The sequence below is a fragment of the Corvus kubaryi genome, unplaced genomic scaffold (assembly GCF_017639235.1).
Source record: "Corvus kubaryi isolate FWS band 111438036 unplaced genomic scaffold, C.kubaryi_AGA036_p1.0 37270, whole genome shotgun sequence".
Classification (NCBI taxonomy): Eukaryota; Metazoa; Chordata; class Aves; order Passeriformes; family Corvidae; genus Corvus; species Corvus kubaryi.
Genome location: NW_024581083.1, coordinates 876,910 through 899,663, shown reverse-complemented (window position 1 = coordinate 899,663; position 22,754 = coordinate 876,910). Strand labels below are relative to the sequence as shown.

Here is a 22,754-nt window from a genome sequence, read left to right as displayed (position 1 = left end):
AAACAATTTCACAGTGGCTTCCCTTACCACCTCCTCCCATTCTCCAGACAGGAGCAAGTCCTTCACATATTGAAATAACCCAATTCCTGGGGATGGAGTAAATTCGCTTGTCTTGCCCAAATAATCCCTTCTCCCTCTTGTTCCCACTCAAAGGCAAAATACTGTTTACTATCCTCTGTGAAAGGGCATCCCCAGAAAGCATCCTTTAAATCAAGTACTGAATAGTAGCAGTGTGAGGAGGGAATCCGGTTCAAGATGGTAAAAGGGCCTGGTACCGTGGAGCGCCTGGATTTAACAGTTTCACCTACAATTCTCAGGTCCTGCACCATAACTGGCAGGATAGGAGTGTTATGGGGGGACAAACACAGTTCCAAAAGACCTGCCTTTAGCTCGGCAACAGGCTGCAACCCCCTTTTCCCCTCCTTTGAAATAGGGTATTGCTTTTAGACACCAGTTGTCCAGATCACCTCAGAGTAATGTGGAGAGGCTCCATATCCAGTTTTCCATATTCCCCTGGGACTGCCCACACCTCTGGGTTCACTCCAGCATTCACAACAGTGTTAGCCTCCCCATTACTCCCCACAACACCCATCTGCATTTCCAACTACAGCTATCAAACTCCCCTCCCAGCAAACCACAATCACAACTGGGAATGATCAGAAACTCATGCTTTTCAAACTCATCTCACACATTCAGCAAACTCTCACCGGCATCCCCGTATACACACACGCTCACCAATCATCTTTCCCACTTATGAAAAGAACATTTGACAGAGACAGAGAAGTTCCCGTGTCTACTAGGAAACACACTTCTCAGTTGAGCCCCGGTAAAACGGCAGATTCCTTCCCAGCCGCTGTTTCGGTCGGCTCTCCCCTGCCGAGGAGGGAATGCCTCTGCCACGTCCTTGCGACTGCTCCCGTCTCTTCTAGCCCGGGTCCCTTGGGCCCTGCGCTTCAGCCCTCCGGCTCTGTAAGAACTCTGCCATCGCCTTTGCCTTCGCCTTTTCCTCATCCCTTCCTCCGTACACTTTCTAACCACTTCATCCAGAGGCTTATTCTGCCTTTCCTCGAGCTCATTTTCCCACAGCTCAAAATCACTCGTTTCTCCAGTGACACAAACAAAACCCCTTCGTGTGTCAGGCCAGGCTTTGGTGACACGTTGTCTCTTACACCGCACACCAAAGCCGCTCCCTCCAGCCGCAGAGTCCAGACAGCCCCACAGCACACCCGTCTGGGCCCCCGCGCCGCTCTCGCAGCACCACAAGCTCTGTAAAGCACCAGGTGCCGGCGGGAGGGCCCAGCCGATGGTTCTACAGGGGCGGGCAGGCGGCCGGGTCGTTCTGCGACCTCATGGGGGCCGGGGGGCCACTGCAGCCCCGCTGGCACCGCCCGGCGCTGAGCCCCGGCTGCCCCACAGCCTCAGCTCGGCCCCGCACCTCCCCCACAAGCCCCAGCCCCTGCTGCCGATCCCGCACTCCCGCACCCAGCCTCGGCACTCCTCACTGTAGAGGAACCCCCTTACAAACCCAAATCCTCCACCCTGTTTCCATAGTGACCCGGGGAGGGGGGGGTGGGGGTGTAGGAACAACGCCTCCCTGTTTTCCCTCTCCTGGAATCCGGGAATACAAAAGACCTGCAGCCGGCCTGTATTAGACTGCAGATTTTAAAAATAAGGCAGAGAACTTCCCAGTCTTATCACATAGCCTCCCCTGCTATTTGCCTCAATCATATTTCTACACACTCCCCTTCAACCAATCCTTTCCCAAACCAACACCATATTGCCCGCTCTGGCCGTGGGCTGCCGAGACCCTTTCTCGGTTCCTCTTATTGCCCCCTCTGGGCGTCCATGTCCTTAACTACCTCTGGGAGAATGTGTAAACCGTCTTAACATTCTCCTAAAGGACCCTTAGGAGGTATTTTGGGATCGCCATCCCTATAGTCGAGACCCTTTTCGACTTTCCTTTGCTGCCCACCCTGGGCGTCCATGTCCAGTGGTCCTTTCCTACAGACTCTTCATGGACCCCCCTAGTCTGCCTCTCGTCTGTCTCCTGAGCAGTCTCGGGTGCCCAATCAATCTCCTGGTGCCAGCCAGCGCCGAAGGGAGCTGGTCACCTAAAACCTGGGTGAGGCACGCCTCCAGCTCCTCTTACCATGTGCTGGACCCAAATGGTGGAAGGATCCCGGACCGAGCCCCTAATTGTCCGGAAAATCCACAAATGCCAGGGGTTTATGCCCAAAAAGGAGACAGAGGAGTCCTTCAACTTTATTTGAATAACGGGAGAGAGGCCACTGGGACACACGCCCGCGAGGTTTTCTCTCTCGAGGTTTTGGAGGGCACAGCCTCCCTTTTATCCTAACTCCCGGCCGCACGTTGCCCTCTTCCTTTCCCCATCGGCTGAGGTACTGGGAAGGTGCAGCCTTCCCGAACCGCCTACCACATATCCCCCCTTGAACCTACTGTTTTACCCCAAAGTTCAGAAGTTCAGGCTGGTGCAGACCCTTGCCTGTTTCAGGAGACAAACTGTCTGGGCCCAGTAACGAACCTGCTGCCCAAAGTTAGTAGAGACATTAAGACCCATTTCAAACACATTAACACACATCAAATTGTAGAGATAATAGCACACATCTTTCCTCTCACTCCCATTGCTTATTTCACCACTCAGTATCTAGCTTTATCTACCAGTCTGTTTGTAAAGACACCTCCTTCTCATTTCTTTCACACTGATGATAAGACTAGACGCTCTTGAAGGTCTCTTCCAACCTTGACAATTCTGTTGGGAGTTTGGTGGTGCTGTTGTAGCTCTTGCAGCAACTACTTCCCTTCTCTACCCCTGCCGTGCCTCGCCTCGCATACAAGTGGTCAAGTACAAGAAGGAGAGGGAGGCAAGGCACCGCATGGCAAAGCAAAGCAAGGTGAGGCCCCGAAGGCGCGGGCGGGTGCTGCCGCGGGGTACGTCCGGGGTGGAGCGGCGCGGGGGGCGGTGCTGGATCTTTTTCTCCCCCGGCCCAGACGGCGGGAACGACGAGAACGGCGGGGGCATCACGAAGAGCAGGAGTGTCGGCGATGGACGAGAAGGTGGGCGCTATCGGGGCGGACCGGCCGTGAGGGCGGCGGGAGAGCCCGGTGCGGGCACGGCTCACCTCGGGGAAGCCCTTCCTGCGAGGACCCGAGCCCCGGTGCGGGCAGGGCTCACCTCGGGGAAGCCCTTCCCAAGGGGACCGGAGCCCCCGAGCCCCGGTGCGGGCAGGGCTCACGTCGGGCGCCCTTTCCCGGGGGACCGGAGCCCCGAGCCCCGGTGCGGGCAGGGCTCACCTCGGGGAAGCCCTTCCCGCGGGTGCCAGAGCCCCGGGCCCCGGCTGGGAGCGCAGACAGGGCTGGGCAGCGCCGGTCCCAGCGCGGAGCCGCCGCACCCCGCGCCGTTCCCCGCGATGAGCCGCGGTCAGCCGGTGCCGGAGGTGCGCGAGTCCCTCGTTAGCATCGGGGGCTGAGCGAGGGGAGCTGGGTCCTGCCTCTCCACACAGCCCAGGCACCCCCGGGCTGGGACCCATCCCGGGAGCCACAGGGCCGGGCCACGAGGCTCTGAGGAAGGAATGGGGATGGTCTTTTATCCCGCTTTCAGCACGTATTTCCCCAGTGGGGGTTCTCACCCTCATTCGGAGGTGGTTTTTGGTCTTCAGCAAAGATGAAACCCCTCGAAAATAGAGGTGCCACCACCTGGTGGCATTCACTATTAGCTGGTGATTTTGTACCTCAATCCTTTCGCACCGAGGTATCTGATAAGGGCCATTGGCTAGTTCCTAATGCTGATAAGGAAGATCGTGATGGATCTTTAAATTGGTATAAATCACTTGTTAATGAGTTTATTTATTTTTTTTTTTTGCTAGGACTCCAGCATCTGTGTAACTTAATGCTCCCAATTCTGTCCCCAGGATACCAGTCACTCTCTCCCTGATGGTTTTGGAGGGGTCAGGGTCTGTCCATGCAACCCTGCCGACCACTGTGCATAGGGATTAGACAGAAATGGCAGGTTTAATTGCAGAGATATTAACCTGCATTGATAATTCCACTCGTTTGAGGGACCATGAAGGATTAAATAGTACTTGTTTTGGCCGGTATATTGGATGGCATGCCATCCAAATTTAGAAATTTGTGGAGGTAAGATTTCACCAATCTTGTCAGGAGCCTGGGAGGTAGTGGAATGCACTGTGAGGTTTAAATTAGTTTTTGCTGTGCTAGTATGTATTACCCACTTACAGTTGCGGATACATTGTATCTCCACTAAAACTTCCCTTTCATATTTTGTGTCAATATTGGAAGCTGAGTAAATAAATTTCCCCCTTGTTGGTTGAAAGTTGTGCTTCACATATTAAAGTTATATTAACCCTCTGCCAAATTCATGTTGTTAGGCTAAGCTCCTGAATTTGTACACTTAAGGCTTGTTCATTAGCACTGGTCATTCAGGCTTAAGCATGGTTACAGCCATTGCCACGGTGACTATTACAGATGGAAAAAGTGAAGATTTCCATCCAGTGGGTCAGGCTTGGTGATTTATATGCCCAGTCTGGTTCATTCTGGTGCTGATTCATTCTGTGAGAATAAGCAGTCCTTCAGTGGATAACTCGATCTTCAGTGGAGATGTGCTGGCATCATTTCCTGAAAAAGTCAAAGCATACAAGTCTCAGCAGGGTTTGCCTGGACAGGTTCTTATCCCATTAAAGAAAGAAAAAAGCCACCGTGCACTAATTCTGTGGTTTGTACCACTGCTGTTGGTAGTTCCCCAAGCAAGTGCGCCCCGACGTTTAGTTAGTCACAGGCACAGTTCCAGTTCGTGTTGCTTTTACCATAACAGGTTGTCGGGATTGTAAAGCACCTCATTCAGGGTTTGCAAAGAATGCTTGAGCAGGCCACAGCTATTGTTTAGTTGGTGAAGTACCCTGAGTCCCACTCAGTCATGTGGCAACAGGCCATTAGCCCGTTCTGTGCTTCCATTTGACTGGGGCTAACATGGGGTGTGGAAAACCTATTGAATTCCACCTTTTTGGCCCATTGTACTTGCTTATATGGAAAATGTGAGCTTGTTTTGATGCCTTAGGTTTTAACTTTTATATTTTTTCAAATCCTGCACTGCCTAGTGTGTAACTCTGAAGTTTTATGCAGCCTGTTAACAACTGTTCTCTCGTGCTGGTTAGATGTAACAAACCCTCTCTGGGTTTGCTCCTCAAGGACACCAGGCCCCAAAATGTGTAAACTAAAGCTTCTAAGGGGAGGGGGGGCAAACTTGGAGTAATTACATCATTAACTGAGGTTATAATTGGCGAATTAACCCTGATATGCAAGTGGACCAAACTTATAAAAGTGTGAAGAACCTGTGACCCAGCGTCCATCTTAGATGTAGCTTTTTGACTGCCCAGGGTGTACCTTTGAAGGCCCTTCAAGTAAATACCTACTTTTATTCTCTTATTCTTGTCTAGTCTCTGTGTTTTAGGTGGCCACATCAAGGCATTATTTTCACTGCTCAGAATAGAGATAAAAGTCCCTTTTCCCATTCAGAACATCTCCATTCTGTCTCCTGAAATGCATCCTGCTATAACAGGAATCTGGGGGTGTGCTGCTCCTGTTGGAAATGATACAACTTCTAAATTTTTTTTTGCTAATTTTAGTGAGGGTTTTTTTTCACCTTTGCCCAGGGGGAGGGGAATTGCAATTTTTGGAATTCTTAGAAATAATGTGTTTGATTATATAACTCTTTCCACCTCTGTTTTCTGGGTGGACAACCTGTAAATCATAGTTCCTGGGAATGGTCAATTAGTATTGACCATTGAATGACTACATTACACGTAGTATTCTTGGTATCGCCACAAAAATCACTCCATCCCACATCTCACCCATATTAGTGAGATGTGGAATGAGGTGATTTTCGTGGCGGTACCAACCATGCATTAGTGTTGCACAGGTGGGGATTTCCCTGTGTTGTAAAATGTCAGCAACACTCCTGGCCAATTGTGCATCAGAGGTCGTGTCTTTTCTAATTTTATCCCATTTTGTAACAAGGCAGAATTTGGCCAATCTTCAGGAGATGCAGTTAATTTTCTAATCTGCATGATGTCAGGAGGATTTGGAGCCCGCATAAGCATTAACTCAACTTTTTCCTCCAAATTTGTTTTTCTTTCTGTTCCTCCTGTAACTGTCTCTGCAGCTGTTCTGTTTTCAAGAACTGATGCCTTGAAGTGGCTACCTGAAAACAGAAGCTGGACAAGATTAAGAGAATAAAAGTAGGTATTTATTGAGTGCCTTCAATAGGAACACCTTGGGCAGTCAGAAGCTCCCAAGGGGCTCCACCCAAGGTGGATGCTGGGTCACGGGTTTTTCACACTTTTATAAGTTTGGTCCATTTGCATATCAGGGTTAATTCTCCAGTGATAATTCCAGGTAATTATGCCATTACCCCAAGTTTGCTCCCCCTGTCCAGAGGCTCAGTTTACCTATTTCAGGGCCTGGGACAACAAGGTGTCCTTGAGTTCAGGCCAGAGAGGGTTTGTTATGCCTAACCAAAACATGAGAACAGTAGCTGACAGGCTATATGAAGTTTCAGAGTTACATACTAGGCAGTACAGGATCTGAAAAATATAAAAGCTTAAATCCTAAGGCATCATTCCCCCCCCTTAGAGGCTTGACAGGGCCTCTACCTTGTTGAGACTCTATTCAAAATATTTACTAGTAATATGTGTCTAACAGCAGTATATATAAATGAGAATTATAATTATAACTACTCTGAACAGTTTTTAAATCTAGGGCCAGTTTGGTAACCATGAAGTCAGTGTCAAATCAAAACTCAATGTATTTACTTTGAATGCTATCTAATGTAAGATCTGAGTTAGTTCTCAAATTGTAGACAAATTTTTGCTGATCTTTCCACTTTGATCTACATATCAGTTGTTAGCTTTGTATCCAGATGAATATCTTTGGATACACTTTGGACCAGAATCATATGCAAATTTTGGTTTCAAACCTGAGTCAGGGTTGCCAACTGTGTAGATAACAAGCACAAGGAAAGAATCATTTAAACTACATCATCTTCATTTGTATCAGTCTCTGTTTTCTCAGTTGTTTTGGGAGCAGAAGCCTTCTTAACTCTGGAGTAGTGAATCCAGGATCCTTTGCCAGTGACTTTGACTGCAGTGATGGTAGTCAGCAGAATCTGGAATGGTCCTCTCCACTCGGCCTGTAGAGGGTCACTGTCCTGCCACTTAACCATAGACCCAATCTCCAGGCTGGAAGGGATGTGCCGGGGTGTCCAGTCCTATGGGTCTGGATAACACAATGTAATTCTGGAGCTTCTGCAAAGTGGAACCTAAAGCCATTAGAGATCTCTGCAAATCAAGTTTCCCCCTCATGTGAATTTCACCTGGAACATGTGGAATTTGATATGGCCTGCCATACAATATTTCATAGGGACCGATGTTGTCCCTCCGCCTCAGTTGTATGCGGATCCTCAGTAAGGCTATAGGCAAGGCCTTAACCCACGTCATGGATGTCTCTTGACAAATTTTGCTAATTTGTGGTTTAGGGCTCCATTCATACGTTCAACTTTACCATTTGCTTGGGGTCTTTAAGGTGTATGCAGATCCCAAGCAATTCCCAAAATCCGACTAACTTCCTGAATCACTGTTGCAACAAAGCGTGGTCCCTTGTCTGATGACATCCCCAAAGGAACCCCAAACCTCAGTATTATTTGATTAAGCAAAACTTTCACCACCTCCTTGGCTGTGTTAGGGGTAAGCTTCAGGCCATCTGCTGAAGGTGTCAGCTAATACCAATATGTACCTGTATCCCTCTTCGCGTGGTAACTCAGCAAAATCCATTTGCCAGTAATCTCCAGGAAGATCCCCTGCCTTTGTTACTCCTAACACAACTCTTTTCCTCGTATCAGGATTGTTTTTACAGCAGATTTCACATTTGCTTACTACTGATTGTACAATATCAGCCATTCATTTTCCTATTAGTACCTTTTTTAGATGTTTCAGAAGATTTTCAACCCTGAAATGTGTGCTTTCATGTTCTCTTTGAGCTAGCTCTCGAAGGATTAGAGGTGGGACTACAACCTGGTTCGCTGTGTAACAGCCATCCATTCTCTGTGATCTCAACCTTAAGAAACTTAATTAACTTGTAGTCTGCCTGATCATATTTTGGGATGAACCCTGACAAATTAATCTCTTTCTGTGGAATTACTGGAATACCTTTTTCTGTAACTCCTCTTGCTGTTTCATTAGCAAAGCAATTTCCCAGTTCTGGAGTGGTTTTCCCTTTCTGGTGACCCCTACAATGCATGATGGCTACTTCTGTGGGTTTTCTGATGCTCTCCAAGAGGGCAAGGATTTGTTCAGCATGTTTGATTTGATTACCTGGAGTGTTCAACAGTCCTCTCCTTCCAGATGGCTCCATGGGCATGGACAACACTAAATGCATATTTAGAGTCAGTCCATATATTTACCTTCTTTCCTTGGCTCAGATCCAAGGCTCCTGTCAGCACAATCAGTTCAGCTTTCTGTGATGACACATCTGCTGGCAGGGCCTTCGCCTCAATCACCTTGTCCTGGGTTGTTACTGCATAACCTGTCATTTGTTTACCATTTCTCATGAAGCTGCTCACGTCTGTAAACAGCTCCCAGTCTGGATTTTCTAGGGGCACATCCTTCAGGTCTGGTGTGCTGGAATAGACCTCCATGACTGTCTGCAAACAATCATGCTTAGGCGCATCATCAGTTAAGGTGGGGGACAGAAACATGGCAGGGTTAACAACAGAAGTTGTTTTCAGGGTAACATCATCCTGTTCTAACAGCAGTGACTGATATCTAAGCATCCGATTGTTGGACAGCCAATGTCCTCCTTTCTGTTCCAGTACTGCTGCTATGGCATGTGGTGCATACACTACAATGTGTTGTCCAAGGGTGAGTTTCCAGGCCTCTTGAATCAAGATGACAGTAGCCACCATGGCCTTCAAACACCGAGGCTACCCGTGGCTAACATTGTCCAGCTGTTTGGAAAAGTCAGCCACAGCCCTCCGTTGGCTTCTGAGGCGCTGTGTTAATACGCCCAATGCCACATTGAGTCTCTCGTGTGAAATGTTCAAAAGGCTTAGTTAAGTCTGGTAAACCCAGTGCTGGAGCTGACATTAGAGTGTGTTTCAGCTGTTTAAATGCGGCTCTTGTGCTCTCAGTCCATGTAATGATTTCCTTTTCTGCTGCTTTTAATGCTCCATACAGGGGCCTTACCAGTAACCTGTAGTTCGGTATCCGAAGTTGGCACCACCCGACCATTCCCAGGAAAGCTTTCATCTCTCTCACGGTGTGGGGCTCTGGAAGTCAGCAGATGGCTTCTTTCCATTCTTTGCTGAGCTGGCAGTGTCCACAAAAGATTTAAAGTCCCAAATAACTACTGCTTCTTTGGCAATCTGTGCCTTATCTTTGGAAACTCTGTACCTACTTGGTCCCAAAAAGTTTCACAAGCTTACAGTGAATTGGATGCAGTTGATGCCTTAAGAGGCCTCCTAGACACAGAGACTGGACAGGAGTAAAAGAATAAAATAGGTATTTATTTGAAAGGCCTTCAAAGGTACACCCTGGGAGCCACAGGCTATTGCCAAAAATGGACCCCAAGATGGACGACAGGTCACGAGTTCTTCACACTTTTATATGTTTGGTTCATTTGCAAGGCAGGGTTAATTCTCCAGTTAAAGCTTCAGTTCAATGATGTAATTTCCCCTCTGCTGGCCCCCCCTTAGAAGCTCTTTGGATTATACTTTTTGGGTCTAGGACAGTCTGGGTGACCTTGGAGAGCAGGCCCGGAGAGGCTTTGTTATGTCTACCTAGCACAAGTGAGCAGAAATTAGCAAGCTACAAGAAACCTCAGAGTTACACTCTAAGCAGTACAGAATCAGGAAAATATAAATCTAAAACCTAGGCACCACAGTCATCTCGTGTTTTAGCTGCAATCAAGATGTCATCAACATATTGAAGAATAACCCCTCCTGGCTCTTGTCTCCTCCAATCCTCCAATTCCTTTGCTAGTTGGTTTCCAAATATTGTTGGGCTATTCTCGAAACCCTGGGATAGGGCTGTCCAAATAAGCTGACTTTTTCTCCCTGTTTTGGGATTCTCCCACTCAAAAGCAAAGAGCTCCTGGCTGGTTTTATGTACAGGAATGCAGAAAAAGGCATCCTTCAGGTCTACAAGAGTAAACCACCCTTAATTCATTGTTATGAGTTAGATGTGAAGGGGTTTAGATAAGTCCCTGCCTTTTGCCCAGGCCTCTGGCAGCAGGCAGTAGCTTTATAGGGATGGCCAGCACCCCAAAACCCGCTTTCATTCACAGGTTCTTTAATAATGGCTGATTCAGTCTTTTATAGAATGAATTATTTATTTAATAGACACAAAACTAACAGACATAAGACTTAAACTATCATTACACAGGAAAAAAAGACAAAAGAAGCTATTACTGTCTAAATATACAGTGCACAATAAGGTACCTTTTTTTTTAATATGGCTAGTGAAGAAATAGTATTGATTAGGATTCAATGTATTTTACTACCAATTGTTGAAGGGACACACATGGAAATCCTTTTCCTCAGTTTCTGGAAAAGTAACCCCAAAGTTGCATCCAAGCTTTGGGGAGAAATTGTCTCGCATGTTCCCAGGGAGTGTGTAAGAGACTTCTGCCTCTGTGATAACCTGTAGTAATTTTATAGTGTAAAACAGGCCTTTTGGTCACCTGTGTTTGTTTTCTTTTATCTCTTCCCACATCTGTTAAGCTGGCACACCTTTTGGTGCCAGGAGATGATACTTGCTGGGCCTTGCCTGCCTGGGTTATCTCTCCTATCTGCACTGGCTACCTGTGGTGGGGAGAGGGGTGATATGCCCTGCCACATTTGTCTGTCAGTGTGATCAAAAGGCATTTGCTACTACTGGGTGTATGTCCTCTGTAATTTTGTTAATTGCTCTTAAATCTTGCACTAATCAATAACTCTTACCATCAGCTTTCTTCAGTGAAAGGGTGGGCATGTTACACCTGGACTCACATTGCACTAATAACCCACGTTGGAGGCATTTTTCAATTACAGATGTCAATCCCCTACGTCTTTCTAATTTCAAAGGGTATTGCTTTTGCCTTACCAGTGTGGCTCCTGGTTTGAGTGCAATACTCACTGGTTCTGCTTGTTTGGATCTTCGCGGGACATCAGTGGCTCATGCTATTGGATTGATGGCATTTTCAACTTCAGTGGGGATTTCACCACATCTATTCTGTATAAAAAGTGTGGCAACTTGGACAAATTTAATTCAGGAATTATAAATTGTACGCCCTTTCCCTTTTTAAATTTAATTTCTGCTTCCAATTTCTCCAATAAATCCCTCCCCAGCAATGGTTACGGGGAGTTAGGCATATAAAGGGAATTGATGAGTTACCCAGTGCTTCCCCAGTTTGAATTTTAAAGGTTGGAAGAAGGGCCGTGTTTCTGTCACCCTAACCAATACTATTTCTGTCACCCCAACGACATGACCAGTATCTTGACTCAATTTCCCTTCTAAAGTATTTAACACATAATATGCTGCTCCAGTATCTACCACAAGTTCAATGTCGTCTTTCCCAAGCTCAGCTATAACCAAAGGCTCTGCTGGGGGAGAGGCCTTCGGTCCCCATCACTCTGAGTTTTTTCCCTTAATGAGTTGGGCAACTGGGGATTTCTTCTTCAACACCGGACAGTTGTTTTTCCAATGTCCCTTTTTCTTAGAAAAGGCACACTGATCTTTGTCCAGAGGGGAAGTTCTGTTGGTGATTTCTCCTGACTAACCCTCTTGCTAGGATGGTGTCTAACTTTGTCACCAAGGTCTCTGTCCCGATATACCTTCCAGGCTGCCTCTAACTATTTACTCATGTCCTGAATCCCGTCTAACTTTTGCAGCTTTCTTCTTACATCATTTGCAGCTTGACCTATAAACAGGAGAGTTAGATGTGCTTTCCCTTCAGTCAAATCAGGATCTAGGTTTGTATATTTAATTGCAGCTTCTCTTAGCCTATTTAAAAAATCAGTGGGAGACTCATCTTGATTTTGCTTTACTCTGTAAAGCTTTGGCCAGTTTAGAGCTTTAGTGACACCATGTCTTAACCCATACACTATGAGATTCTGGTATTGTTTTAGTCTTGCCATTTGTTCTGGTGAATTAGGGTCCCACCCTGGATCAGTCAATGGGAAAACCTCAGCAACTGTGCCCTGGATGGATCTGCTTGCGATATGTGACTCTACAGAAGTTAAAATAGCTTTATTAACCATCTCTCGGTGTGATCAACCAATATGTCCATCACAGATTTCAAATCACTCCAGTCAATGTTCTGTGTGGCAACTGCTGTTGCTACCAAATTGACTACTTTATCTGGGTTTTCTTTCTATTTTCCGACGGTAGTCTTCCACTGTTCTAACTCTACAAGAGAGTACGGGACTTTTATATATACAGGCCCTTGGTTACCAACTGCCTGTCTCAGAGGGGCCTGTAAAACTGGGCCTTCCCTTTTAGATCTGGTCCACTTTGCTACAGGACTTTGTTCTCTTATGGCTCTTCTCGCTATCCTTCCCCTCTTTCCTCTGATCAGAACAGCTGTTCTCTCATCGTCCTCTCCGGAGGAGCTACCCGAGCGGATACTGCTGTCCGTCTCCGTTGGACAGGATTTACTCCACCTGGGAATTTCAGCTGGGCTCACTCTGATGATGCCATCCCCTGAGCCGGTCTCCAGGCGAATGGTGATGCCATGGAAACTCAAGCGCCCATGTTACCTCTGGAGGAGGCAGAGGCACCGCCCCTTGATGGGAGGTCCCCTGTCCGCCCTCTCGGTGGGAGGCTCTGTCCCCACCCTCTCCATGGGAAGCTTTGCCCTCCGGCTCCACCTCCAGGGCCGATGCTGTGGGCTGCACAGGCTGGTTGTCCCCTCCTCTCGCTCCCTCCGACCCAGGAGGAAGCGGAGGAGCGGGGCGGGGGGCGGAGCAGAGAAGGGAAGTGCGTCCAGACCAAAGTGTACGGGTCCGCCCTGCCAGGGCCATCCCCGGCTGCCAGAGCCACCCCCGCTCTTCTTTTATCGATGGGGGCTTTGGCAAGGCTGGGTCCCCCCTCTCCCGCCTCCTTGAAGCCTCCTCCTCCTCCACTGAAGCCGAGTGTCATCCCCCTCCCCCTGCAACCCCCGGTGGTGGCGGGAGTGAGGGAGGAGCTGGAATGGTAGGTGGCCCCGGTCTCAGAGTCAGCCACTAGATCTGCTTCCAGCTCTTCCCTGCCCCTCACACATGGTGGACTGAGTGCAGGCTCTTTCTTTTAATCTTTTTTCCACTTCTTTCTTAAAAGCATCACATGCTGTTCTTTCTTAGGTCCCTATAGCTTTTCTTTACATGATAAAAGCATAAAAAGCCTCACACATGCAAACTCTCTGAAATACTGGTCCTAGCATAGGTGAGATACCAGATTTGATATTAATTCTTCATCTAAACTGCCAAACTTGGGCCATGCCTCATTGTTATTTAATTCAAAAGTGGACCAAATTATTTCAGACAGGCTGATCAATTCAGGTTTTGAGAGCAATGGGTTTTTCCTGGTTAACTTTAACCAGTTTTTCAGTATCAAGCCCAAGGGGGAGTCTCAGGATATTTGAGTTCTATCTTCACATGAGGAGATACATCCCATGTCTGCACTTACACACAGGAAAAACTGCAGGAATAAAGCAAAGCAACCTAACCAGACACTAATAAGCTGAAAGAGAAGGAACACACAGGGCTCAAACTCACAGCCCCTAGATCCGCAGTGCCAGCAGTTTAACCCACGGCACTACTGTCAGCTTCAGGCCAGACCTTGTCACTGCAGTGCTAAAGCTCCTTTTCGGAAAGCACCCTTCCCTGCTTCTCATGAGCAAACAGTGAACAGGGGGAAAACAACAAAACAAACTGAACCCCCCCTCAGACCCTCAGAGATTCTTCCACACACCAAACAAAACTATGAGAGATCTCTTAACACCAAACCCAGGTACTAACAACACCATAGCAGTTTTACTCACTCACCCCTGTGCCTCTGTGTTGAATTTGGAGGATTCTTGGGTTCTGACACCATCTGGACTGTGGCTACAGCAGCCCCCCCCCCCCTTGCAGTGCCAGGGGGTGGAGGGGGGTAGTTGGATGTTTTCTCAGTCCAGAGGATTTTCCAGAAGCCTCCTTGTCCTTTCATGGGGTGCCAGAACTGATGCCTTCAAGTGGCTACCTGAAAACAGGCTAGACAAGATTAAGAGAATAAAAGTAGGTATTTATTGAGTGCCTTCAATAGGAACACCTTGGGCAGTCAGAAGCTCCCAAGGGGCTCCACCCAAGATGGACGCTGGGTCACGGGTTTTTCACACTTTTATAAATTTGGTCCATTTGAATATCAGGGTTAATTCTCCAGTGATAATTTCAGGCAATGATGTCATTACCCCAAGTTTGCTCCCCCTGTCCAGAGGCTCAGTTTACCTGTTTCAGGGCCTGGGACAACAAGGTGTCCTTGAGTTCAGGCCCAGAGAGGGTTTGTTATGTCTAACCAAAATGTGAGAACAGTAGCTGACAGGCTATATGAAGTGTCAGAGTTACATACTAGGCAGTACAGGATCTGAAAAATATAAAAGCTAAAACCTAAGGCATCAGGACAATAATAACTCAGCTGCATTCCTGCTTTCCAGCTCAGTTGTCAGTTCTTGTTTCTCTTTAATATTATCTTTTCTGTACTGGCAGGCAACCTTCCACTAAGCCAGGTTGCTCCAAGCCCCATCCAGCCTGGCCTTGAACACTTGCAGGCAGCCACAGCTTCTCTGGCAACATCTGCCAGTGCCTCACCATCTTCACAGGGATGATTTTCTTCCCAATAGTCAATGTAACCCACTGTCTTTCACTTTAAAGCTGTCACGATGCAATGGGTCATCTTGGCTTTGTGCTCCAGCCCCCTCTTGCAGCACCAGCTTTCCAGTTCAGTTGTCAGCTGCTGCCTGCATTTTGGCTTTCCAAGCCCTTGCAGGGCTGTAGGGAACTGCTGGTGACTTCGGGCTCTAACAAAGTTGCTGGACTTAGTCATGTGGAGCAGGCTTGGACAATCCTTGGGTGGCAGTGTTGGGAGGCTCCTCAGGTCTCAGAGAGCAGAGGGGTTCATTTGCTTCACTACTGGCTGGCTGGCAGTGGATCTTGTAGTTCCCTCATGGGGTTGGGATGCTCCCAGTTGGGAGCTGAAAGCTCTTTGTTCAATCACCACTATCATCTCCTTCTTCAGATGTGGACCAACGGAATCAACGAGGCCAGTAAGATGGCCCTGCTTGCCTGGGAGAAGGAGACTGGCATTGAGCTGGTGCAAATCAACGGGCAGAGGCGCTACGGAGGGCCTCCCCCAGGTATGTCAGGAGAGCAGCTCAGCTGTGGGGCCCTGGGAGCACGGCAGGGCTCACCACGGGCACCATGTCCCCTGCAGGCTGGGTGGGCGGCCCACCACCGGCCGGCACCGAGGTGTACATCGCGAGGCTGCCGCAGGACATCTACGAGAACACCCTGATCCCGCTGTTCGAGAGCGTGGGGAAGCTCTACGAGTTCCGCCTCATGATGACCTTCAGCGGGCTCAACCGAGGCTTCGCCTACGCCAGGTACACCTCCCTGCAGGATGCCAGCAACGCCATCGCCACCTTCCACCGCTTCCAGATGCGCAAGGGCTGCGCCATTGTGGTGTGCCGGAGCACGCAGAAGTGTGAGCTCATTGTCAACGGCCTGGACATCTCAGTGAGCCAGCAGGAGCTGCAGGCCATGCTGCAGATGGTCACTGAGGGGATCCTCAGTGTCACCCTGCATGCCAGCCCCTGCCAGAGACCCGCCAAGCTCGCTGTGCTGAAGTACAGGTCGCACGAGGCTGCTGCCCTGGCCAAAAAAGCCCTGACGGAAGGTGAGTGGTGCTGAGGGATGCTGCTTGGGCTGGTCTTCCTGGTGTTTCCTACCTCCAGGCTTGGCGGCAAGGTGACTTCAGCCTTGCTCTCTCCGTGTTCTCATGGAATGTCAGCTGCCCATGGTACAGTTGATTTCCAGCAGTCCTAGTGGTGGTGGGATGAAAGAGCTGCTGGAGGTCTGCCTGCTCAGAGCAGGAGCATCACCAGTACCAGTTCAGGGCATCCAGAACATTGACCAAGTTATTAAACCTCCCAGTGGATCTGCCCAACCCCTCAGTGTCCCTTAAACCTTCCCAGTGGAGCTGCTCAATCCCGCTGAGCCCCATCCCACGATTGTAATGTCCTGATGGGACACACTTCCCAGACGTCCAGCTGGGACCTCCAAAGTCCTGGTTTGTAGCCATTTCTGCCCCAGCTGAGAAGCATTTGGTTTTGATATCTGTTCACCTTGCCCCTCAAGTCAAGCTGCCCCTAAAATCCTGGAGATCACTGCAACAGATGCTGAGGGATGGGATGGCATGGGATGGTGGGCAGGTGAGCATCTCCTGTCTCCTAGGGAACCTGAGGCTCAGGGGAGCAGGGATGAGGGTGGACTGGCTGGACCCCCAAATGAAGCAGAAGCTGCAGCTCTGGGAGGAGGAGCCATCGTCCAACGGAGTGCACGGAGACAAGAGCCTGGCAGTGCCCAGGCTGGCAGCCCTGCCTCCATTGCTGGAGTGCCCGAACATCCTGAGCTGGAGGCATCGCCTGAGGACACCCCTGTTCACCACCAAGTGTGTCCAGGTGAACGCCGACGGGTGGCAGCGGTTCTGGTACCAGGTGGTGATCCCAGGATACCACATGCCCATCAGTGGGTTCACGTGGGTCTTGCAGGACAAGCAGGGCCAGAGCGAGCATGAGAAGGTCAAGATGGCAGCAGCCCTGCACATTCTCCAGGTGTTAGGTGAGTCCTTGGTCAGTCCTTGCATGGCATCTGTGCCAACCTCCTGCCTCTCCCAAAGTCTTGAAGTGTCTCCTGGGAGTGTGGAGCTGTGGCACTTCTGGGGTGGGGTGGGTCGGTGCAGGGAGGGACCCAGGCTGGCAGGCAGGGCTGAAACACTCACCTCTGAGCTGCAGGTGGGATTCCTGGTTGGAAGCACAGGATGCAAGAGGAGGGGGTTTTGGGGTGAGGGCAGAGCCTGATTCTTCCCTCTCCACTGCAGGTTGCCAGCTGACGTAGGCAGCCGCTCTGCTGAAGCCATGATAGAGCCTGAGCCCTGCTGGGGTCCCAGCCCTGTTCCAGCTTTCCTTTGAGCTGTTTGCAGTGGTTTGAGAGCTGGCTCTGGAGGATAAGGGCCACTGTTCTGGTCGACGGCAGCTGCCCTGTCCCCGGTCAGCCCTTGAGTTGGTTCTGGTTTTGAGTTGTTGGTTTTCCTGCCCAGTTTGGCTTCTTTTAAGCTGGCTTGTGTTGCATGGGAGGAGCAGATCCTGGAGAAGCAGCAGCTCTTGGAGGGGCTGCCAGCACCAGATGCCAGTGTGATGGAGGGAATTCCTCCACCGGCATTCCTGGTTTCTGAGGAACAGCCTCAGATGAGGACAAGGCCACACACAGGGAGCATCCCAGTGGCCACAGATGTTCTGTGGGCTGGTGGAGCTACTGTGTGGGGAGAGGAGTGCCTGTAACCTGGTTGTGTAGTGAGGAAGCAGCTGTGGGGTTCCCAGCTGTCTATGAATGATTCCTCGGGAGTGGGAGGTGTGGCCACATGTTGTTCTTTTGGAATTAAAACTAAGGAATTCTGGAATGCATCAGCTGTGTCATGTCATCTTTTCCTCCTGCATCCTCAGCTCCCTGCCTGTCCAGCGCATCTCGGTGCTCTCCCCCCACACCAGGAAAGGCAGGGGAAGGGACAGGTGGGATTTGGAGCCTTCACAACCTGGTGGGCCCATTGTGTGGGAAGCAGCACTCCCTGGTACCTCGATCTTTGTTGTCTTCTACTCACTGAGCTCTTTCCGACCAGCTTTTGATACCCCTCAGGCTCCTCCAAGTGCCTCCTGATGCCCACCCTCCCCCGTGTCTTTGGGTGGACCTCGGGGAGGTTGCACCTCGTTGGAGGTTAGGGTTTTTCCCTTTGATTTTCCCTCTCTTAAGGAATTTCCCCCCATTTTTGTTGCTAAGGAACAATAACAACCGGGTGCTTATGAGAGACAAAAGAAGTTGCCAAGCTCAGGAGAGGAGGGAAGGCACCTGGCTGCACTTCTTATCTGAGGGTTTCTCTCGGAGGGGCAGAGATACTGTGAGAATTGGGCTGGAAAAAGGAGCTGGGGCAGCTGCTGGTGCCTCTTGCTCTCTCGGCTTCAGAGAACCGTCAGAGCTGCTGCCTGGGGGGGGACAGAACTCGCTGCCACCACCGGAGCCCAGCCCGGTCCTGCTTCTCCGTTGCTTGTGAGAGCAGCCACTGAACTGGGACCTTATTATCACCCTACCTCACCAAACAAAAGACCCTTCACCATCTGCTGAGGTGCCTCAGGGGAAACCCTGGGATCCCCGAGCCCCCTCCAAGGGAGTTTCTGTCTCGGAGGTGTTCAAGAGCCAGGTGGCCACTGCCCAAGCCCCCAGCCGGCACCGGGTGTCTGGTTCTGTTTGTTGTTACTGCCATAGTTACTCTTTGTTAGCCTTGTTATCCATGTACAAACTAGTAAAGAACTGTTATTCCTTTTCTCATCTCTTTGCCTGAAAACCCCTTAAGTTCAAAATTATAATTTGGAGAGAAGGGGGTCGTATTTTCCGTTCCAAGGGAGGCTCCTGCCTTCCTCAGCAGACACGTGTCTTTCAAACTGAGACACACCTTTATGCTCTCCAGGGACTCCAGGTGTCCGTCAGTTTCATAGATGGCCCACCCCCAGCTCCAGTAATGCCTCTGGCTATGTCCCGTCCCATCCCAGCAAGTGCAACATGAGCCCCTGGGCCAGCAGCACCTGGGGGCTGCAGTTGGTGGTCCAAGGGGTCCCAGGCAGTGCCAGGAATCAGCTGGGGAACGCGAGCTGCAGCCAAGATCAGAAATCCTGTCAGAACTGCACCAGATCCTTCCCATTCCCCAGCAAATCGACGGGGTCCCCAGGGGCCTTGGCTGCAGTGTTCAGCCATATCTGACGCTGTTCCAGGCCCTGCACCCGCTGCCCACTCTGCTCATCCCCAGGGAGGAACCCAGCCCGGGAGGGATCCCAGTCCCTCTCCCCCTCCCCACTCATGGCACATTGTGATGCACATCTAGATGCACCAAGTCCCTTTGGCAGCACCCAAGTCCCATCCTTCTTCTTTTTGGAAATCCCCAGGATCCTCCAAGAGCCTTTTGGTGCACTTTTAAAGTTCTTTTTTGCACTCTCTGGAAGTCTGTCTGTCCCTCCTGGGGTACACCAGAAGTCCTTGCCTCATGAGGATGAGCCAGACCATCAGCACAAGGCGCTGGGAAGTGAAAGGCACTGGGTTTATTTCTAACAGATCTGAAGTCTTAATTAATTAACAAAGGGTAATTGACCTGCTGGGACAGCAGGGCAGGAAAGCGATGAACCTGTCTGCCCTGGCCAGGCACTCCAGGACCCCACATCACCCCCTCACCCCTCCTGAGAAATGCCCTGCTTCACCCCCCATCCCGGGACCCCCAAATACACCAGCAAACCCCAGCATCAGCCCCTCCCCTCCCACAGCTGCATCCCCTACCAGAGACCCTCAGCCATGTCCTCCCCCGTATCTCAGAGCCCTCTCATTCACCAGGGATGTTCAGTCATGACCCCTCCCCCCATAACCCCTCCACCTGGGGCCCTCAGCCACATCCCCCCATCCCTGCATTGCCCACACTACAGACTCTCAGCGGTAACCCCCAGTCACTGACCAGAGATCCCCAGCCACATCCCCCCATCTCAGAGCCACCCCCCATCCATCACGGTCCCCAGTCAGGGACCCCCCCAACGACTCCCAGTCTCTGTCACCCCAGCCGCGTCCCCCCCCACCCCGAAGGGCCTCCCCCGCTGCTCCCCCTTCCAGGTCCCTCCGATGTCAGGAACACCCCCTCCGGCAGGACCCTCAGCCTCACCCTCTCCAGCCTGTCCCCCCATCCCGAGGCCACCTCCGGGCTCCTCCCACTCCGACCCCCCATAACCGCTGCCCCGCACGAGATTCCCCACCTGCTCCGACACGCGCTGCCCCTTTAAGACTGCGCCTGCAGCCCAGCTTGAGTGGCAGCCCTAGGAGCCAATCAGAACGCCAGCGTCCTGCCCACCGACAGGGGTACCACTACGGCGTGGCCACGCCCCGTAGGCGGGCACTCCCACGGGCTGCGACTCTGATTGGCCGCGCCCCGCGAGACGCAGGCGCAGAGCCCCGCCCCCGCAAGGGGCGGGCGGCAGCGCTGAGGGGGAGGCACCCCCGGCCCCGCGCGGCCGCTCAGTCGCTGTCGCTGTCGCTGCTGTCACCGCCCTTCCCCGCCGCCGCCGCCTCCGGCTCGGCCTCCTCCCGCAGGTCGGCGAAGAAATCCTCCCCGCTGCCCAGCGCCTTGCTGCTGAGGGCGCGCAGCGGCCCGCCCTTCTTCTTCTTCCGGCGGTAATCATCGACCACCATGGACCCGAGCGCCGACACGTCCCAGAACTTCACCTTCTGGTCGTGGCCGCTGCTGGCCAGTAGCTTCCCGTCCTCAGCCACGGCCAGCTGCTCGATGGGCTCGCCCAGGTGCTGCCCCACGCAGCCCAGCACGCGGTTCGGCAGCACGTTCACCGCCCTGGGCACCGCACGGGAGCACTGAGGGCCCTGCAGTGCCCGGGGACACCGTCTGCCCTCCCGTCCTGCCTCCTGAGCAAGGCTGATCTGTCCCACACCCTTCTTAACTCCCCTCCTTCCCCATCCCACACCTCCCCCTCCCATCCCAAGCCCTCCCCATCCTGTACCACACCTCCTCATTCCTCTCCATCCCATCCCAGCCCCCACAATCCCGGTCTCATCCATTCCACATCCCACCCCATCTCCATCCCATGCCACCCTCCACAACCCTATCCCACCACCTCCCTATCCAATCTCACCCCCCACAATCCCTCCTGATCCCACGCCCTTCCATCCCTCTCCATTCCCCCTCACCCCATCCCACACCTCCGCACCCCCTGACCTGATGACTCCGTCCAGGGACCCCACACACACGATGCTGTCTGTGATGGGCACCATGCAGTCAATGGTCTCTGCCCTCAGCGCAAATCGGTCACTGGCGGCCCCAAAGCCATCCCAGTTGAAGAGGTAGATGGTGCCTTCGCTGGAGCCACATGCCACCTTCCTCCCCCTCTAGGCACAAAGAAGGGCAGTGAGGCGGAGGCAGAACAAAACACTCGGAGCGAGGACAGGGCCGTGGGATCCTGCTCCGTGTCGGGGTGCAGTGCCAACCTTCATCAGCACGACAGATGTCAGGTCCCCGTTCTGCGGCTCCGAGAGCAGTTCAAAGCGCCGTCTCTTCACGTTGAAGACACCCAGGGTGCCATCACCACTGTGGGAGGTGGAAGGGACACGTTGTGAGCACAGGACACGGCACAGGGCACCTTCCCCAGCCATGAGCGGACACGGGGAGCCCGACCCCGAGACCATGAAACCCCTCTGGTACCAGGCTGTCAGCAGGATCTTCCCGTTGCCATCCACAGTCATGGCACTGATGTATTCCTCCTGCTGCCGTGCCTCCAGGATGGCACTGCCCCTGCGCAGGTCCCACACCTTCACTGCCCCGCCATCGTCGCCCGTGGCAAAGACGTGGTTGTCGATGGGCAGCACGCAGTTGAGGGCTGAGCTGCAAAAACCCCGGCCCCACACCCCCACGGTCACGGCTCCCAGAGCAACCCTCTGGGCTCTCCCTGCCTGGCCCAGGGCTGTGTGGCCCTGCCGCGGGAGGGAAGGGGACAATGTCCCAGCCGTTCTGCCCGGAATGACCTCCTGTGTGGACTTACTCGTGGGCCTTGGGGAAGCGCGTTTCCAGCCGTCCCTCCTCCGCTGTCAGGATGTGGATGGACTTGTCCTTGGACACAGTGAAAAGCTCTGGAGAGCCGCGTTAGTGCCCCCGCCCAGCGTCCCCCATGTCACCCCACGTCCCCCGCACTCACTCTGCCCGTCCTGGGAGAACGCCACGTCCCGGCACGACTTGAGGTGATGCCCCGAGGACCAAAGCTGCCGGTTCTCTCCCTCAGTGCAGGAGTACGAGTACCTGCCAACACAGAGAGTGCTCGCCGGGACCCGCGGGCGGCCGGGGAGCTCCCCCGCCTGTGCCCAGCGGGTCCCAGAGCCAGGACCCCCTCCCCAGCCCCCGGCCCCACTCACAGGTACACGTCGCCGTCCACGTCTCCCGCGGCCAGCAGCGGCCGCGCCGGGTGCAGCGCGATGGCGTTGGCCGTGGCCTCCAGACAGATGTCCTCGGGGGTGTCCCGCACTCGCGGCTCCCGCGCCGCCGGCTCCGGCGAGTCCTGGGGCTCCTGGGAAGAGCGGGGCTGTGGGACCGGGGCCGGCGGCTCCAGGGTCCCGCAGCCCCACGCGTGCTCACCTCCTCCATGGCGGCCGCCATGGCGCGCTGCTGGTTTGCATGGCCACGCCTTCCCTGGCATACCCCCGCCCCTTTGCTCGCACGGGGCCGCCCCAGCGGGACCGCCCCGCGGCGCTGCGGGCTGGCACCGGCTCGGGGGTCGCGCCCCGCCGGCGGGGCCCAGCCCGAGGCCGCCCGGAGCCCCGTTTCACCAGGTCGTTCCCCATCCGCCTCATGTTTTCCTGTTCTTTAGCGCTTCAC

At 52.3% G+C, this 22,754-nt stretch overlaps 2 protein-coding genes across 3 annotated transcripts; one reads left to right on the top strand and one right to left on the bottom strand.

Annotated features, from left to right (window-relative positions):
* Positions 1 to 2,998: 2,998 nt before the first annotated feature.
* Positions 2,999 to 17,760, top strand: DND1 (DND microRNA-mediated repression inhibitor 1). 2 transcript variants are annotated; one of them, XM_042025371.1, is made up of 5 exons: positions 2,999 to 3,075; positions 15,318 to 15,435; positions 15,513 to 15,974; positions 16,532 to 16,918; positions 17,178 to 17,760. In XM_042025371.1, exons 1-5 carry the CDS (start codon positions 3,064 to 3,066, stop codon positions 17,192 to 17,194), a joined length of 996 nt encoding a protein of 331 aa, XP_041881305.1. In that variant the 5' UTR covers positions 2,999 to 3,063; the 3' UTR covers positions 17,195 to 17,760. The 2 variants fall into 2 exon arrangements, with proteins under 2 accessions (XP_041881305.1, XP_041881304.1); XM_042025370.1 differs by lacking the exon at positions 2,999 to 3,075 and having other exon boundaries at positions 14,967 to 15,435.
* On the bottom strand, positions 14,307 to 22,557 carry WDR55 (WD repeat domain 55). The gene is made up of 9 exons (XM_042025372.1): positions 22,515 to 22,557; positions 22,295 to 22,446; positions 22,081 to 22,181; positions 21,928 to 22,015; positions 21,591 to 21,770; positions 21,377 to 21,476; positions 21,108 to 21,277; positions 20,137 to 20,726; positions 14,307 to 19,417 (listed from the first exon to the last, which is right to left on the bottom strand). Exons 1-8 carry the CDS (start codon positions 22,533 to 22,535, stop codon positions 20,396 to 20,398), a joined length of 1,143 nt encoding a protein of 380 aa, XP_041881306.1. The 5' UTR covers positions 22,536 to 22,557; the 3' UTR covers positions 14,307 to 19,417; positions 20,137 to 20,395.
* Positions 22,558 to 22,754: the final 197 nt, after the last annotated feature.